Source organism: Rhea americana, unplaced genomic scaffold, assembly GCF_003343005.1.
Source record: "Rhea americana isolate MKP2758 unplaced genomic scaffold, rheAme1 scaffold_0, whole genome shotgun sequence".
In the NCBI taxonomy this organism is placed as follows: Eukaryota; Metazoa; Chordata; class Aves; order Rheiformes; family Rheidae; genus Rhea; species Rhea americana.
Genome location: NW_028185037.1, coordinates 1,784,506 through 1,803,769, shown reverse-complemented (window position 1 = coordinate 1,803,769; position 19,264 = coordinate 1,784,506). Strand labels below are relative to the sequence as shown.

Here is a 19,264-nt window from a genome sequence, read left to right as displayed (position 1 = left end):
ACCAGCAAGTGGTAAAGGTAACCATACTGCTTTGTAAATCAAAATAATTGTATGATGTGGGTAACTCACTGTATTCTTCTTACCCTACTTTTTTCACTGTGATACAACCTGYGATAAAATATGCTTTAAAAAGCAACACAGTTAACCAAGACATGCAAGCTGTTTATTATTATGCAATCTGCCCTCAGCTGTGAATCAGTGCCTCTTCACTGTGACGGTCCTGGATTATTTAAGTGTATAGGTCTGTGTTCTAGGAAACAGTAAAAATTGTCTGCTTAAAGATAAATAATTGCTTCTTCTTTAGAAGCACTTGTTATCACCTCCTAGTACCGAATATTTTTAGTACTAGCAAAGTATCTTCTTTTCAGCTCCCACGAGACATCTGCTCTCCATATGGTGGACTTGCTTCTGCTTACACAGCCGTTTTCTGGGAAGGAGCATTCTCAATATGACAAATTGGAATTATTTCCAGGTCTTCGAACACTTCACTGGTTCCTGACGCATGTAATTGAGCTTAACAAATTTTGCACGATTGTACGTTTTTTAATCCCTCTTGCCTATGAAATTTTTGTCACATTGCTTCCCCTGTCAACAAGCTGCCCTCGCAGTATCRACGCAAGGTTGTCCACAGCAGAGAGCTGCTTGGGGGACACCACCGGTACCAAACCCACCTCAGGTATATTTACTTTATACAGCTTTTGACTCTGCTTCAGCCCCTAYAGACATCTAAAACAAAACTGGTCGCGGCTCGGAGAGGAGCACGGCCCCCGCCAAACACAGCTGGGCTCGTCCTCGGCCCCCGCATCGCTGTGGGGCACGCTGGCTGCTCTCTGCGGTTTCCGAGCCTTGTCCTGCGCGGTGAAGGCTCATTCTGCAATCACACGGACAGAGAGGCAGCGATGTTTTTTGGCTGGGTGCTGAATACCGGTGAATGAATCAAGAGATACAAAACTATCACTCATGCTTGTGTGTGTGCTTATATATCTATGGTTACTCTTTTGTTCCCTGTTTTAATCTATGATACATGTATACTCTGATCTCACGCCATAGAACTCATGCACTATTCAAATATATTTCCTCACGCCTTACTATAGGAACTGTCAGTCTGAATCTTGATAGAAGCTGTTACAGTAGAAAGAGACACAAGTGCTGGCAAGTAGTTCATTCAGCAGAACAAAATGAGATTGCAAATAACAGTGGAGGAAATCCACAATATTGATATTTTAAGGGCAAGTCCACCATAGAGGATTAGGAGACAGTGTTGAATATTAATGCTTATGAGCCTTAATATTTGCATATTTTAATTTGCATTATTTAGTCAAAACACTCATTCTCCTTCCATGCTTACAGAAATCRAGGAAGTGCCATACATGACACCTGGATCAAAACACATGCAAAAACTATATGAGGAGAGCAGGACCAAAGCCCCGCTGAGCTGCGGAGAGGTGGGGAGTGTTGCTCCTCGGTGCTATGACGTGCTGACCCTCCGGGGCACTGCCAGGCTYACATTATACATAATCAGTTTTGATTTTGTCTTGAAAATTTAACACTTTAAACTTTTTGCACAGTATTCTTTCCAAGATCTGTAGCTAAGCCTCCAAGGATAATATGCGGCCATGAGAAAGACATCTAGCTGTACTATCTCCTCTTCTATAGTACATATTAATTCCTTCTTAATTAGAAATAATGGAAGAGAAGTTGAGTTTGTAGCAGCTGAAGTACCTGGAGGGGAAAAAAAAAGTACTCTGGATGCTACTGAAAATGGGTAAAGCAAAGGAACCAGGGTGAAAAATAAAACCTGGGAAGAAAGCAATGTTTTTAGGTTTTTGGTTAGGAGGAACCTGTCTTTTTATCTCTGAAGTAAAATATGTGGAATATAGAGTTCATTTCTTGCAAATTAAAATAATATATGGGCTTACTCTTTTGAGACATTTCAGAGATCTGCGTTTTATGGGTACACAAATACATTCTACTTATGAACTAGTGTACTCTAGTGTACTAGAGTACATTTAGGACGCACATTATTGCTTAGTTTCTGCATGTAACACAGTTTCTGTAGCTAAATAATGTTAAACGTATTAGTAATTCGTTGCATCATTAAGGACCTAAAGGGCAAAGATGTGTCAAATCCAGTACACTGCTTTGTCTCAACTTTTCCTACATGCAAGGTTACAGCAGGACAGTTCAGTGGCAAGTTCCCAATTACTGAGGCACTGCCAACATTTTCTTAATGGGATTAAATTGTGCCTTGTTACTATACAAAGACATATTTTAAGTATGCTTGGCCATTCATTTAAAGTATAATTCTCTTTAGCTGAATTATTATCCTGGATTTGTGAATAATAAAGTCTTTATTTCATACTTGCTTCAATTCTTCTAGAATTTAGAATTTATCCAATTATTGATAGAGGTAGTAACAGAAGGGAGAAACAAAATGGATCTTTTAAAATTTTTCACCTACTGTTAGTTTCTCTATCAATAGTTGAATAAATTCTGAGAGAATTACAGAATCTTGACATGAACAATTCAAAAAAATATGGCACTGATAACCAAGCATACAGAGAAACTATTCTGYGATAGATATTGTGCTGAACTTGCAGAACTGCAGGGTGAAGTTTATAGACAGCAGCAATAATAACCGCACCTGAGACAAGGACCAGGCTGGCCGGGAATGCTACTCAAAGGCTGTGATGGGCAGGGAAGAGGCAGAGGACCTCCACCAGAGGAGGCCACTGACATTTTTCTGTGAAGACAATAGAATAGCTGGGACCATGTCAAAACCATTCTTGGTCACGATACAGAAGGTAGCCACAGCCTCAACACACCAACATACTGAAAATAAATATTTTTGCTGCAAATTCTATATTTATTTGTAGCTAAATGGTAWTTTTTTCCCCTCACTTGAAGCAGGTTAGACAAGCATCTACAACAAGCTCAGTTTTAGCAGGCTCCTTTCCTCCCTGCTCACTCCTCTCCCCATGAAAGCAGCAGTTTAGTCCTTCAGTGTAGCACTGTGTAGCCCATCTCTCACTGCACTGCCGAGCAGCTTCAGCTCAGCACCGGAGCCCTGGGTCTTGAACGAGAACAGCAGATACAGCAGCCTGACTGCAAAGACTGTCCTTAAGGCCTCATGTGAAATGGTTTGTTCACTGTTCCTCTTAAACCCATGTAAAATTTTTGCTGACTGAGGGGGGTCACCTCCTTGTTCCTCCGCCGCAGGCTTTGCGATCCCCCTTCCTCCTGGCACTCAGACTAGCATCCAGCCTGGGTGGAAATACACAGCCCAAAGCAGGGGAGTCCAAGCCCCAGCTACAGAGGCAGTGGAGACTTTAACTGAGTTAAGTAAACTGTGCAACGCAGCCTGGTTCAGAAGCGGGGAGAAAATCAGAGCGTTTTAATAAAGGTGCCCAGAGACCTTCCAGATGGCTGGTGGCCATGCTGGCCCCAACCAGCAGCGCTGCAGACCCCAGCGCGCCCAGAGCGTGTGCCATGCTAGGAAGCAGCAGCATGCTAGAGCTGTACGATACCTGCAGTCTTTATGAATACTGTGGGGTAGCGCAAAGTCTGTAATAACATACAAGTTCTCTCTATTACAGATTTATTAACATTATAAAACGTATTTTAAAATGTTCTTTGAAAATTCAGTGCTCAGCATGAACATGTCAAGAGTGGGAATCTACACCATTTTGTTCTTGTTTAGTAAAGTCCTTCAACATTGATTTATTCGAGACTTTATTCTGATCTTATTTCACAACTATATAATCCCACTCCTATGAATTTACCCTGAATAACTTAAATACAATGCGTAAATGTGGGAAAATTAGGAGGATCATCACCAAGGCATGCATGGAAAGAACATTCATGTATTTGATTTTGAAGTAGATGATAGAGCATAAAACCTGATTCTCCTCTTCTGAAGAGCAGTAGAACTGAGGAATGATTATACTGATAAAAATGAGAACATAATTAAGACTACAACTTCTATTATAAATGGATGTTTTCTGTTTTTCTCATTCTATACTGAAAGCCTTTAGATTTTTGTGTATTATCACCAAGCGCGAGCATAGGTGGCTATTTCTGATTTCTAACAGATATAATTAAATGGGGTCATGCAGTTGTGTCCCCTAAAGGATCCAAGACAATACTAGCCAGGTCTGCACTTCTAACAATGCCTGCACTGCCTCCAACGCAAAAGTCATTATTGGTCAAATTAAAACAAATTTATGGCAAGAATTAAAACATTTATATTTTAACATCTCCAGACTTTATTAGGTGTTCTTTATACAGTCATCTGGTATGTTTAAAGAGTGAGCAATCATATAAAAGGAAATATGGTCATAACTGATTGAAGTAATAAAATCCTGAAACTAAATAACAYCTCATAACTCATTACACAGCATATATTAGATTTCATTACATCAGTATATGACTTAGTAGAAAATTCTCCTGATAGCCATAAACCTCTAAAGTGTTGTCATCCTGAAAAATGAAATTAAAAAAAGAAAAAGACGACAATGCCAGGATACTTTGGTAGTGCCTCGTAACGTTRTAACATAGCCCCACCTGGTGTCAGGGTGAGCTGGCCTCGATGGGCCTCTAGCAGCACCAAGTCCAGCAATGTTTTTCCCTGCTGCTGCCATCTAACCCAGGATGAACCCACCCGTTTTTAAGCTGAAGAGCCAAGAGGACTCCATTACTAATGGTTCATTTATATTTAACYAACCTGCTTCATCGCCCCCCACGTGACCTACTGCTGAACCCGCATTTGACTCTGGCAGTGAGAAGGTCCAGAGAGGACGACGGGCAGAGCACCCATCTAGACCTACGCACCTGTAGACCCACACGCATCAATACASCCCCCAGGTGCAAACCCCGCTCCACCACCCATCGCCTCTCTGCGGTGGAGGTAAGCAAGGCTCTTTAGGCGAGCCCTAATAAGGCAGTGAAGTGGAATAAAACCCAGAGCCCGGGGCTAGGTGCCTGTATTTTCTCTCCCGCAGCACCTGGGGAGAGTTAGCTACTTCAGGCTCTCACTCACAGTCTCTGACAGATTTAGCCGAGGTATCCGAGGAGGTCGCTGCCCCAGCCGCCTCGCTTGCCCCCTGCCAGAGCCTACGTCATCCTCGGCAGCATGGTGGTGTTTCCAATTTTCGCCCGCCACTGTTCACGGCCCGACACGCTCTCGGAAGCCGGCCGATGCAAGCCGGTAGCTCGGCCGGGTGCCCTGGGCTGTGGGGAGGCAGACGGCCGCCCCACATGCCTCACTGCCCAAGGAGGCTGAAGGGCAAACGGCTCGGGGCAGCACACCACTGCCAAACGCCGCTGGTCTTCGGCGGGGGGTCGTGGAGAACCAGCACCCCGATCCGGGTCACGCTAYGGGAAACACCAGCCGCGGGTGCTTTCCAGAATCCTCCCTCGCTCCGAGCCTCGAGCGGCTCCCAGCCCTTACCTCAGGACCTGCCATAGTCTGCTCCGTGGGGCAGGTGACACTTCCCTCTCCCCAGGCAGGAGACGCAGCCTTTCCAAGCAGCCCTACGCTCTCTGCACCCGGGGTCACCCCACAGCAAACCCTTGAGCGGGGCATCATCCCAGCTGCAGAGAACAGCTGGGCTTGGTAGAGTCAATCAGGCCACTACCTTGGCAAAACCAGGCATAAACAGAGGTTGTTGCTGCTCTGGGTATCAGTTATAAGCAGTGGATCTTCTATTGCATAGCCCAGGAGGCTTTCGCATTTCTTTCTCTGAAAGCAAACCTCCCCTCCTTCTTTTAACAGTTTATAATTATACAGAGCAACTGATCCACAACTGTGTTGTCTGCAACATCTGGGAGATCTTAAGGCAGATCCTAATCCAAGTTTCACTGATGTAATTGTTTTGCTGGGTGAAGGATGATAACTCTCCCCACGTGTGTTTATACTCCTTCAGAATAATCCAAAAGATTTTTTTTTATTTTTTTGATGATCACTTATGTCAACACATGCTTTATTGTATCCTATGTGTTTTTAAAAGTACTGGATGGAAACAGCTGGAAGAGAAGTCCCCTTTCAAAGCTTACTTCCTCAAGTTCATTTTGAAATAGCCTGTTAAATCATTATAAAATTGCTCTTTTGAAGGTGTCCAGCCACAAAGTATATCCAATGTATTAAAAGCTAAGCATAAAGACAAAGTAAAGAAATCCCACAAAGCTCTAGGAGTAGAGACAGCTACATCCCTTCTTTCCATGAGAAACAGGCAGGGGCCTGCAATCACTTAAGAACAAGGCTATGCAAAGCCAGGTACTCCATACCCCAAACCATGTGCCAAAAATCAGCCCTGGGAGGGGCTGCAAACAGCCTACAAACCAACCCAGCTGAAGGCAATGGTCCTAGTAAATGAAGTCCTCAAGTCCTGGGCAACAGACAGGCCGGATAACAAAGATCTTCGGGGTAAGCCAGGCGACCCYGGGCCACCACAAGCAAACATTATGCTACAAATACTAAGCATCTAATTTGTCATAATTATACCATTAGTCCTATAATCAGAATAGCAGCAAGACAGCTGCACTTATTTGAAAGTAATATACTTTGCTATATTTTCCCTGTAGTATCTTTTATTCTGTATTTTGAGAAAAATAAAGCATCTCTATGGTGCCAGTACAGACTCAGGTTCTGATTTTGCCCTACTAGGACTGCTTCAGTAAAGCTCTAAAATGCTGATCTCACCTTTCCTGTGGTAACTCAGCTTTTGCAATGCACAGAGCAGAGGTAAGCCAAACTTCACCTAGCAGAAGAATATATTTTGCTTTTTTATCAGAGTCACCTTCACACCTATGTGACAGTCTCACTAATTCTAATGGCAGGCTGGCTCTGAACATCAGTTGAGGCCTGCTTACACACTGATGGAAAATTAAAGTTTTCCTCTGTCTTCTTCAGTATGACAAAGTACAGTTGAGAATCTTTAAGGATTTGGAGAATTTTTAGTTAATTGAAGTAAATCAAACATATCTGCCTCTTTTTATGACTATTCTATAATAGTACCTTTTTAAGCTAATACTCCACCAGGGAGCACAACTTGCAGAAAAAAAAAAAAAAAAAAAAAAAAAAAACACCCTCAGAAGTGCCTTGAATAGATCTGTGCTTTAGACTCTGAACTTTGCTGCTAATAAACAATCATTTCAATCTGTTGGGCTGCAGTGGGAGTATGGGGCTTCATAAAAGGGCTTAGGTGTTGTAATACTGAGCACAGCAGCATTTAGTTTGATGTCTTGCTATCCAGGCTCCCTATGCAATCCAGAAGATTTGGACACAAAGAACCAGATCCACATAAGCCAGCAGGGAACCACTTTAAGAAATGTTGAAGAGAGCATAGTCCAGCTGTGCTAAGGTACCTCTTTCTGATCAAGTTTCAAACCCCAGATCCATTCCCAGGGTAGGAACTGAAACAGCATACTCATAAAACAGCAACAGCAATTACAACATTTGCTTAGGATTTGGAAGARAAAGATCCAGTTCTACAGAGATGTGAAGCTAGACCTGCATTGAAACTATTGAGATATCCCGTTGAAGCTGTTCTATTTTTCATRGAAAGAAACAGATGAAGCTGGGCCAGAACAGACAGATACTTATGRTTGCATCTGGGCATTCTGGCAATAGGACAACTTGGACTCCAACCCTGATCCAGTTCAGCGGAAGGTACTTAAATGTTCTTTAGAGTAGATTTAAGCCTCTGAGTGCCATGAACCGGGTGTTCCCAGTGTCAGCACACTCAGGCATCACSCTCCATAGTGGCCTGCAAAGCACCAGCTCCCTTGTCTTTGCCAAACCATGTGCAGGAGACATGATTTTCCTCACCATCGAACTCAGTGGTCCCAAAACATGCTCAAGTGCTCATTYTTTCTTTCTCCTTTTTCCCATTGCCTATTTTTTAATCTACACATAAGTACCCCAACCCAGCCTCATCCCTCATCACGCAACCCAAAGCRGGCAGAGGAGACTGAGGCTAACTTATCCTTTCCATACTTTTTTCAAGTCCCAACACATTCAYAGAATCAGTAAGGTAGGAAGGGACCTTTGTTTCCTAACCCTGGACCTATCCCATTTCTTCACCTACCKTATGTTCCTTGCTCTATCTCCTTCTTCTGGACCAGGGGACCAGGTGCCTGGGGTGGCTCAGGGTTCAGATACCACAGCAGAAAACTGAACAGAGAAGCCATAAGCAAAGACAACCAGTTGATGAACAGAAGTTGTCGGAGCAGGGAAGTGCCTCTATGCAGGCAGAAGTTGGCATTGCCATTATTTTGAAGCAACTGGTAAACTAGCTTATGGAACTGCTCTAACCTGCTGAAGACATGGTCTCTCCCTGCTACAGTTAATCGTATCTTTCACAGAACAGATTCAGTCAAAGGGACTGAAGACCTCACTTGCACACCAAACAGCATAAGTATAGAATTAGAACATTCATGGAGGGAACTCTGGATTCAMACTTTTTTGTGAAGAAAAAAGGAACCGAATTCCACTCTACCCACCTAAGCAAGTGTTCAGTCACTAGTGAGTGAAAGGCATTGAGGACTCCTTCTCCATACATGCTTTGAGAACACTCATCTGTCAAGGAAGCTAGTTTGTGCTCATAGTTTCTGGCATCCTGGAGCAGTCACACTAGCCTGTCACCCAGTCCCAGCACTGCTAGCACAGAGCTCATGGGCAAGCCAAGAACTATTTGACACTAAGGCATTTACAAAATTTTGATGAGAAAAACTTGCACATCTGCATGGCCTGCAGAGGAACTGAGCTTTGGGATTAGACCAATCTTATAAGGACATTTAGATKCTAACCCAAATTGATTACAATGGAGCTAGTTGCCTAAATATTTTTCAAAATCTTAGCCCTTTGGGGCTTAGACTAAGTGGGGAAAAGGACCAAGAGAAGTTAAGGCATTTAAGTCAGCTGCATACCAGGAGGGACACTGAGATCCAGTACTGGTCTCGCCACCAACCACTGGCAGCTCAAGTTTCCTCTGCTTCACTCTGCAAAGGCAGCCATTACCACAGCAGAGTTTCAGCCCACGAAAATTGTCCTGAAAGATACTGCAGCATTAGTGGTGAAATCCTTATGATAATCTTTTACCTTCGCTATCTAGAGAGAAAACGCTTTAGGTAGGAATGTGTTTGCCATATTAAAACAGTTCGATCATCATGACAAGCATGATTTGACAGAACTCTTATGAGATTTRTATGTTTAGTCCTCACTTGGATGGAAGTTGGATGTAAAAGAAACACATGTTTCTTGTTACAGAGCTGCAAAAATTGTTTCTTAACTGATTCAAAATTCAAAAACATTCAGTCTGCTGCAACAACTACGATCTTCACAACCAACACTCCTTTTCATTGTTTAACAAAATAACTTCAAGTGAAATGCAGGTTCACTTAGAAGTGCTGAAAATTAGTTCAAGCTAAAACTATCGAATTGCAAGGTTAACTCTTAACTCAAGCTCTCTCAAATTAACACACAAATAATATTGTGCCAAAAATGTTGTGAACTCAAACTACAAAAAGACTTCAATAATTTATGGAATCCGTACAGAATTCATATCCAAAAAACCTACATTAATGAATATCAAGGCTGCAAAGTCAAGTCAGGAAATAGAAAATTCACTGTTGCCTTGTGAGATGACATCTTAAATTACAGAATCACATTTTTCCCCTCTCCTATTCAGTAATTCTTTTCATTCTCCTTACTAAATATATAGCTCAGTCTTACTGCACTGAGTGCAAGACAAATATATCAGCTTCATTGTAAGTACTTCTCAACTTACTATGAGAATGAAACGTTTTTCAAAGCTGTCAAAAGCTGAGATTATTCTCCTGCCACCATCCGTAGCATTCGGTCCGTAAACAGATGAATATCAACATTTTTAATATTGTCATAACTATTGAATTCAGACAGAGCTGCAATCGCTCCACGCTTTTGCAGATCCAGCCTCAAGCACCATATATTGAGCATTTAGCAAAGTGTTTAGTAAGCTTCTGAAAAATTCTAAGCAACCTGCTCAGTGTTACAGAACATTATGAAAGAWATAGGAAGAAAATCCAGTTCTCCAAAAGAGCTTTCTATTTCTTTTGTTATCAGACTACCTTTTCTCCAGCAATTTGTTCTTTACCCATTCTTAAGCTTTTGCTTAAAATTTGTAGCTTAAAATTTTTCAGATAATGAGCTGATTGCTGCCGACCCTATATCATCCAAAGAGCAGTGCACAGCCTGCACAACAAATACAGCAGGATCCTGTACAACAGAAGCAGAAGCATTACAAAGAAATCATAAGTTTAACGATCTTATTTTTGCAAGCCCATTCCTTCCCATTCCAGGCATTTTTAAGAAAGAAAAGATTCAAAAATGGAAATCACATTGACATTCTATCTTGTCACCAGCAGGATTCAGACCTTCCATATAAACAGGGAAGGAAAGATCTTGTAGATTTATGTATGTTATGACTAATATCTTTTTAAACTATCTGATATACCTCATTCAARGAAMGTTGAGGGTGCATTACCTCACAGTGCTGGTGACTGCATCTAAGATCCTGAAGGATCCAACACCAACACTTTCCAGCATAGAAAAGCCTCATGGTGATTGATAATTAAATACAGAATCCTCGCAGGAACATAGTGTGTAATTTGAGAGGTGATAAAAATAGATCCCTGAGTAGTTGCAAAGTACTTTACAAAGAAAACTGAGGGAAGTATATTAATGCTGTGTTTCAACTAGCTACAGATTAATGCTAGTAGCTTGGAGCACATACAGTGTGACAACAGAGGATGAAACAGAAATGCCTTCCAAGTTTTTCCAACTATTAGCCAATAACAAGCAGTCAAATCTTGCATCATATAATCTAGACAAGTGCTTACAGTTTGTAACACAAAGCTACAACMACCTCCAGTTCTCAGGCCATCGATATCCCTCTCTTACACCTCCTTGCCTAAATACCTCAAAGAATTCAAAAACTACATTTTCCTCTCCAAAATAGTTCTGAGGAATGGTCTTCACTGAAATTTTTCATCATACTTCAACAGGAAACTACTGCACATTATATGATCTTAAAGCTAAAAATGATCCATCCAAGAGAGAAGCATCTGAAAATGCCTAAATGGAAGATGTCAAACAATCTCAGTTATGGTGAACAGGTTAGCTTCTGACAGTTTCACCTTTGCTCCACCCATGAACTGTCACATAGACCACCTGAAAGATTAGTTCTGTATTTTGTTTTAACAACTTCTACTGTTTGCCTCTGACTATTAAAATGTTAAACTTGAGTATAAAGAAGTCAGTAATTTCAGGGCAGAGTGTCCTTCCAAAAAGGTCAGGCTACTTTAAAGTGTCTGATACCAGCAAAATCCTTTTCTCTAACCCAAGATATTTTTGAAAAACCTTTGAACCACGTAAATCTTAATCCAAACCTGTAGTCAAATAAGCAAATGATATCTGTCAAATGTCTATAAAAGCCAAGATTTTGCAGAAATGTTTCCAACTGCTGAAGAAATTCCAAGTCAATGTCCATTAGATAACGAAGTATTCTAATAAATCTAACTTAGAAGTGTGAATTTTTCAGGTCCTACTTGTGTCTGGAAAAAATAGATTAGAAAGCTCTTGACACTAAACCTACACATGAAATATTTAGCCTGTTTCAACTGCAAGATTCTACTATAAAGCAAGAAAAAGTGATTTTCTCAGATTTGCAAGGAATTGTAGGTGATGAAAGAAATTTCAGATTCTTAAAGTAGTTTCCCCTAAATTTGTTAATGAATATTGGTGATGCAGATTTCTGCAACATTTTGTTTTATCACACCAGTCTATGAAGTTTGAAATAAACATTTCAACCAGGGACCACTCTCTCCATTCTACAGATGTAAGCAATCATAAAGCAAGTAGATGTTAGGCACAGTCATTTGCAAAGCTAAAAGAACGTTTCTTTTCAAACTTCTAACCTAGTATGCTGTCTTACCACATTAATTCAAACTAGGGACTTGGTTTGCTCCATATTTATGTAACCATTTTTAAACTGCTCTGGTTCTTGATCTATGTATTCTTGCATTTGGCAGACAAGCAGGTGTACACCCCCCCCTCYAAGCACCTCTGCCTCACCCCTCAAAAAAATCCCTAATTTGCAACTATCACACAAGATTCTGGCCTGATATTTTCAATTGTGTGTAACACCAAAGGCTGTCTCAAAACTACGATTCGACTACAGAAGACTAAATTCAAGGTCTATAGCCAACAATGGCTAACACTTCTTGGATACCACTGAATTGCTTCTGTGTTTAAGCAGAGATTGACTCCATCTCCATCTCTAATGACATTAAGCCTGTTTCCCTGACAGACTAAAATACTTCAAGCCAATCATTGTGAACAACAATATGCTTTAGGCCAGAAAAAAAAGATATCCAAAGATTATTAATTATACTGTAGAAAGGGTACCAATATACCATTTCCACCCTTTAAAAGGTTAGACTGTCTCAAGAAGCTGAAGTGAGACAGTCATTATTTATGTGAAAATATACTTTATCATTAACAATATACACAATATAAAAAGGTAGTGAAACAGTTCTTGATTTTATGATTAAGAAATCATTTATGTTTGCCACTACAATACTGTATCTACTTAGATACACAGAACATTACATGATGCTGTCTCATGATGCCACTGTAATCTAAATTCCAGTATTTCTTGCCTCCAAGAGAAAGAGGTGTTGAAGCAAATAAGCATCCCCTTTATAAAACAGAGGTGCTAGCATCAGCAGCCTTGACTTTATTTTACCAACCCTGCTAGCTGCCAGAAACAGTTATACTATGAAAAGAGTATGAATCAAGAAGCTGGAATGAAGACTGCATACCACTATGGTATGGAAACATTAGCTTGTTAAAATTTACCAACAAGTCTCACAGGTAGATTTTATACTTTGACACATTTATTTTACTTGGATGAAGAGATTCAAYGAACAAGTTGAGATATGTAATCCTTCAGTCTCATATTTGCCTCCAGTATATTTCTTCTATAACCATGTTTAAAAATATCAGAAAGAAGTGGACATTTGCATGTAGTTCAATAGTTATTTCTTGTTCCATGCTTCTCTTTCAAGTCGTTCACGGATTACTTCTTTTAGGTATGGTTCAAGATAACGTTTATCCTGGAGAAAAAAAAAMCACATATATATGTGTGTACGTATGTGTATAATCTCCCTCTCATCTTCCTCAGACCTGATCAAAAAAACCCCGAACAACAAAAACAACCAAACATTGCTTACTCTGAAAAGACAARCTTTAATTTGCAGATGTTGCAAATAGCAGTGCAGTAACTCCTAACTCCTATTATCTCAAAAGCGTTAACAAGCAGTGATGCTTTCAGCTGCACCTTCAGAAATAATATGGTCTTGCCAAATATTCCAAGCGTGAGATTTAGCAGTCTCAYCAAACTGCAACTCCAAGACACATAAGTGACTGCTAGACTCAAATAACTAAACTCACAAAACAAACAAATGTATCTGCATCAGGGGACACACTAAGATGTGGAAATGTACAAGTTCCACTTCATTTAGGTCAAAGTCCAACAGAAATACTCTTTCCACCTGAGAAACTTTTTCTGAACATTAGTTCTAAATACTACTTCAAACAGGTTCAACAGAAGTCAGTTGTGTTTAACACCCACAAATCAAACTGCTGCTCAAGTAACTCAAGCAATCAGTTGATCAATGCAGCAGTTATTCAAACTTAACTAAGGTTTTCATTTAAGTTACTATTCCTTGATATTTTTATGAATAAAAGCTTTGGTTCAAGATTTTCTACAAAATCAAGGTGCTCATCAGAAAAGGAAGAGATATTTTGTAAGAATTTCTAAGCTAGTTGCAGTAGATTACCCTACCTGACAAGGCAGAAGTAGTATTTCATCTGAACAGAAATGAAAGTGCTAGGACTCTGATCTACAGTTTAAGCCTTCATGGTCTTTAGCAAAGTGTTATAAAAGGAACTTCCATTGCAAAATACAGATTTTTAAACAGGGATCGAAAGTTCTGATTTTCAAAGATATCCTATTAGACAGACTAAAATATTTACTCATTATGAATAATATGTAAACATATACCTCCCTCACATAGAAAGTCCCAGACACTGATCATAGTAGTAGTGCTATTTAAGATCTCCACCCTGAAAACACTCTGTGCACATACCTCTTCATATTTCACCCACTGTTCCTTTGGAAGAATCTGATGTTTCAGACTTAAGTCAAGCGCTCGCTTCATGCGAAATATTCTTTCATTGTAAAGGGGTTCTGGAAGCCTTTTCAGTGCTTCTTTTACATCATCATCTTCATATAACACATCATCTCGCATTAATCCTGTATTGGCAAGATTTTACAACATCACTGAACGAACACTACTAGTTAACATTTAAAATTAACATAGGAGTTTCTATATAACACTGGAATAACAAAAAATAAAATGTGAAAACAGACCAACCCAAGAGAAGAGAATCACTTACCTGCTTACAGAAAACAAACTGTATGCACTGACTTGTACATAYATGACTTACTTGGTGTTGTGCTCTCTCTTAAGAATTAATAGCAAAAAATGGATATTTGATTTGATAACTTGCATAGGAGTATTCAGAATACCTACAGAAGAATAACTAGCCTGGATATGAAGGGTGCACTTACATTCACCAAATTTAGACCCCTGTGTTTAAGATAATTGTCTAGGTGAAGGATTTAAAAGTTCCAATTATATTATAGTGACTCAAGTAGCTGTGGCTACTTTAGTATCAAAGAACTGTTCTCTAAACTCCACCATGCAAACAGACTAGATTTCCAAAGTTTCCAAAGGCTATAACTAGCTATGGATACCTGAAGTTAGATGCCTCTGACAGAATTTGTTTTCCTATCAAAAGTTAACATAGGGAGAAAAATTTAGTCTTCTCAAAGCCAAAACCAGATCCACACTGTTTTTGGAGTAAAGGATTTCTGGAATTCAAATCAACTCTGCTATAGGTTTCAGTATGAACAACACACACACAAACAAGTTTGTTTTGCTTCCGTAACATTCCAAGATAGATGTGGGCTATGAGTACATGTACTGGTTCATGGATAAAGGTTTTAACCTCATGTGACTGAGCTAGCAATAGTCTCCCCTTAAACAGACAACTGGGGAGTCACATATCATAGAATCAGTAAGGTTCGAAGGGACCTCTAGAGATCATCTAGTCCAACCTCCCCGCTCAGCAGGGTCACCTACAGCATGTTAGACTGGGTTGCATCCAGGCAGGCCTTGAAGATCTCCAGAGAAGGAGACTCCACAGCCTCTCTGGGCAACCTGGTCCAGCACTCCCATCACTCTCACAGTGAAGAAATTCCCCCTCACGTTCAGGCGGAACTTCCTGTGGTTCAGTTTCTGCCTGTTGCCTCTTGTCCTGTCACATGGGACAACTGAAAAGAGTTTGTCCCCATCCCCTTGACATCCTCCCTTCAGATACTTACACTCATTGATCAGATCCCCCCCTCAGTCTTCTCTTCCCCAGGCTRAACAGGCCCAGCTCTCACAGCCGTTCCTCATAGGGCAGGTGCKCCAGCCCTCTGATCATCTTTGTAGCCCTAAGCTGGACTCTCTCCAGTAGCTCCATGTCTCTCTTGGACTGGGGAGCTCGAGATGAGGCCTCACCAGGGCTGAGGAGAGGGGCAGGATCACCTCCCTCCACCTGCTGGCAACATTCTTCCTCATGCACCCCAGGAGACCATTGGCCTTCCTGGCCACAAGGGCACATTGCTGGCTCCTAGTCAATCTGTCATCCACCAGCACTCCCAGCTCCTTCTCTGCAGAGCTGCTCTCCASAAGGTCAGCCCCCAGCTTGTACTGGTGCCTAAGGTTATTTTTCCCTASGTGCAGGACTCTGCACTTGCCCTTSTTGAACCTCAGGAGGTTCCTCTCCGCCCAACTCTCCAGCCTGGCCAGGTCTCTCTGAATGGCAGCACAGCCCTCTGGTGKRTCAGCCACTCCTCCCAGCTTGGTATCATCAGCAAACTTKCTGAGGAGGCACTCTGTCCCCTCATCCAGGTTGTTGATGAAAAAGTTGAACAGGATGGGACCCAGTACTGAGCCCTGGGGGACACCACTAGCCACAGGCCTCCAACTAGACTCCATGCCACTGATGATGACCCTCTGAGCTCTGCCTTTCAGCCAGTTCTCACTGTTCACTCATCTAACCCACACTTCCTGAGCTAATATTCTCGAATTCAGTTTTATTAAATTAAAAAAAAAAAAAAAAAAGGTATAAACTACATAGTTGCTAGTTTAATCTCTAGATTAAATTAGGTGTTTCTTTTCAGGTTTTTAATCAGTATTTAAGCAGTAAGAAGTATCCAGTATCTTCAAGAATTTTAGCAGACAGGTAAGAAGAGGGCCGAAACCAAGCACTGGCAAGGCATCAATAGACGAGTAAACTTAGGCAGGAAAAAAAAAAAAAGAAAAAAAGATTTAACTTCCCTGGGGCAGATTTACAAGTTAAAGGCATCAAACCATTCTCTTTTACTTAAGGAACCACAGTTTCTACACATTCTTTACCCTCACACTGTCTGAGGAAGAAAAAGCATCCCATTCATATTGACTGCTACCAGTGGCAGTATCCCCAGTTTCGAGGGCAGCCTTTGGAGAGGTAACAAGAATATAAAATACCACTGAAACTGATTTGGCATGGGGCGGTCTCCAGGCTTTCAGGATCCCCTTTGTGAAAAAAGTTTCCAACAGCTCCAGTTTAACCTTATAAGTTACCTCACTGAAAATAAAAGCGAACACAGAAAAAGAAAAAAAGAAAATCAAAACAAGAAAAAGACAGAATAAAACAGTGATTTATTACTATGTAGCAATCAYAAGGACTGAAACTATTGCTAACATTTTTCTACAAACAAAAATAGTAGCTAACTTTAATAAACAAGACATATGTTAAATGAACAGGTGTGAACTAACACTAGGTTGTGAGAATTTCTGCATATGCAAACACGCAGAAATAATACCTACCAAGCTTATTGAATCCAGCCGCATTGTAATACCATTTACGAATGCTTTCTAACAGGCGGCCACCTCCTGAAACTGAAAGTAACTGTTATTAGTTCATGAGCAAGACAGAACTCAACATTTATCACATTACTCTAACAGCATACCAGTATTCACTGACTTCCCTCACATGCAGTAAAAACATTATGTCACGTTTGCACTATACCATATATGACTTGGCTTCTCCAATTCTCCATGTTCTTAAATTGACAATGAACATTCAACATGAGCACTAGCAAATACAAAATTTTCAACCTCTGTTTCCACTAAATTTGGGTATTAGATTGTTCTAAGCCTGGAACAGTGCTAAAAGCCCAGAATCAAAGATGGCAACAACTCTTTTAAGATCCATAAGTCTACCTGGGCTAAGAACCTAATACCCTTACAGAAAGAAAAGCCACAGCACTTTTCAAATCAGTTATCTATAGCTACAAGTTTCATAGCTCTTGCTATGCATTGGTATGATTTCACAGCCACCATAGTATGCCGTTAGCCTTCCATTCCCCTCTCCAATTACTTAAGTATTACTCTAGAGCCTACATCTTCAAGACCTCCCCAAAGTAACTGGAAAGGCACCACTGACTACCTCAAAAAACCCACTTGTTCTAAAGAAAAATACCACACCAACAACATATTTATCTTTTCTTAGCTACAAATTCTGGATAGCAAAGGACACAGTAAAGCTGTAAGATCAGGACAATGAAATTCTGTTCAATATTAAATACACTTAAACCAATATATCTAGAAATCCAGAAGCAGAACAGGGCTATACTGTGCAAGCTATCTTTTATATTTTTAAGTGAGTTTCTTATTGAGTCAACTCAGAACAGCAGTGCTACATGTGACTGCAGCGTATCACCGGTACATTAACTCACCAGGCCTTATCCTTCACACAGTTAATATCTGAGCAAGAAAAACATTCAACACCTTAAGCTCGAASCCAGCGCTACGGCCTGACACCGGTCCCCGCAGCCCTCCACCGCGCTGCAGGCGTTAGCAAGGACTCCCCAGCGCCCAAGCGCTCTCTGCCCTTGCGCCCTTAGGAAGCCGCACCGGGGGGGGAAGCGCAAGGCAGAGCCGCCCCCCTCCCCCTCCCCCTCCCCCTCCAAGGGCAGGGCCTCGACCGCCGTGGGCGCCGACAGCGCAGCTCCCCGCGCCCGCCGGCTCCTCGCCTCCCCAGCGGGCGGCGGCGAGGCGGGGGGAAGCCCCGCGGCGCRGGCCCCGCGGCCGCCACCTCTGCCCACCGACGCCTCACCCGGTGCCCTCGCCGCCATCTTGACCTCGGAGAGGCGCACTGCCTGCCGGGTAACGCCGCGGCGTCCCCGCGAGGCGCGGGCGGGGGAGGGCCCGCCAATGGCGGCTCGGCGGGTGCGCACGCGCGCCGTGCCGGGGCGGGGCCGGGGCAGGCTCTAGGGGACGCCGGAGCCGTCCCTCAGAGGCGCAGGCCCGCCGCGCGGAAGCCGAGCGGGGTGGGGAAGAGCCGGGACGTTCACGGCAGCCAGCACGGAAACAGCACGAGGCAGAGATACCCGGGTACCGGCCTCCCCGCGTGGCGCAGCCCGGGCTCCGGCCCGGAGCCTGCAGAGCGCACGTAGGCCACAGCCCGTGGTAAACAGGGCAGCCGGAGCGCTATAACCGAGGGCTGCACAAGCACTTGGGGCCAGCACCTGCTAAAGGAGGGCCAGAGGTGAACATTTGCTAAAATTGCGTTTGTAGAGTACAGCAAAGCATTAAGCCAGTCACAGAAAGGAGTAGGAAAACCTCTCGCCAGCAGAAATGGCTAGCTATCGGAGAGCACTGCTATCGGATCAGCACTTCTGTTTTCTGAAGTACAGATCACTGCCTTTCCCCAACAATTCTCTCAGAAAATAGACCACTTAAAAAAAAAAAAAGAGCCTGAGGTAGTAGTATTCTAGAAATAATGTTACACTAGGCAACTGAAGCATGCAGCTGAACTTGATAAGCAGGCAAAGAGTACACTCCAGAGGCTGAGGCTTGTTGGATACAATACGGCAGATACTTGTAATTGCTCAAYATACCTAACCTAATCAAAAGCTTCTAGCCTTTATCAAGAACAGACTACAATACTTTGGTAATCCTAGGCCAAGCATTTCTTCTAAAGACTTCTAAAGATCTGTAAAATCTTTTGCTTCCTTTCTTTGTAGTATTTCTGGGAAAATATTTTGGCATAAGCACACGCATT

The 19,264-nt window shown here is 42.0% G+C and overlaps 1 protein-coding gene across 2 annotated transcripts; it reads right to left on the bottom strand.

Moving 5' to 3' along the window:
* Positions 1-12,914: 12,914 nt before the first annotated feature.
* On the bottom strand, positions 12,915-18,403 carry UQCRB (ubiquinol-cytochrome c reductase binding protein). 2 transcript variants are annotated; one of them, XM_085303698.1, is made up of 4 exons: positions 18,317-18,403; positions 17,026-17,097; positions 14,191-14,357; positions 12,915-13,155 (listed from the first exon to the last, which is right to left on the bottom strand). In XM_085303698.1, the coding sequence occupies exons 1-4, from the start codon at positions 18,333-18,335 to the stop codon at positions 13,078-13,080; spliced, it is 336 nt and encodes a 111-aa protein (XP_085159824.1). In that variant the 5' UTR covers positions 18,336-18,403; the 3' UTR covers positions 12,915-13,077. The 2 variants fall into 2 exon arrangements, with proteins under 2 accessions (XP_085159824.1, XP_085159745.1); XM_085303619.1 differs by having other exon boundaries at positions 18,296-18,364.
* Between the last annotated feature and the right edge of the window lie 861 nt (positions 18,404-19,264).

Bases quoted from the DNA above. Each gene is read 5' to 3' on its own strand.
- UQCRB (XM_085303619.1), bottom strand. From the start codon at position 18,335: ATGGCGGCGAGGGCACCGGGTGAGGCGTCGGTGGGCAGAG. The intron at 17,098-18,295 runs GTGGCGGCCGCG...AGTTACTTTCAG, and splicing joins TGAGGCGTCGGTGGGCAGAG to TTTCAGGAGGTGGCCGCCTG. The intron at 13,156-14,190 runs GTATGTGCACAG...TTTTTTCTCCAG, and splicing joins AGTGGGTGAAATATGAAGAG to GATAAACGTTATCTTGAACC.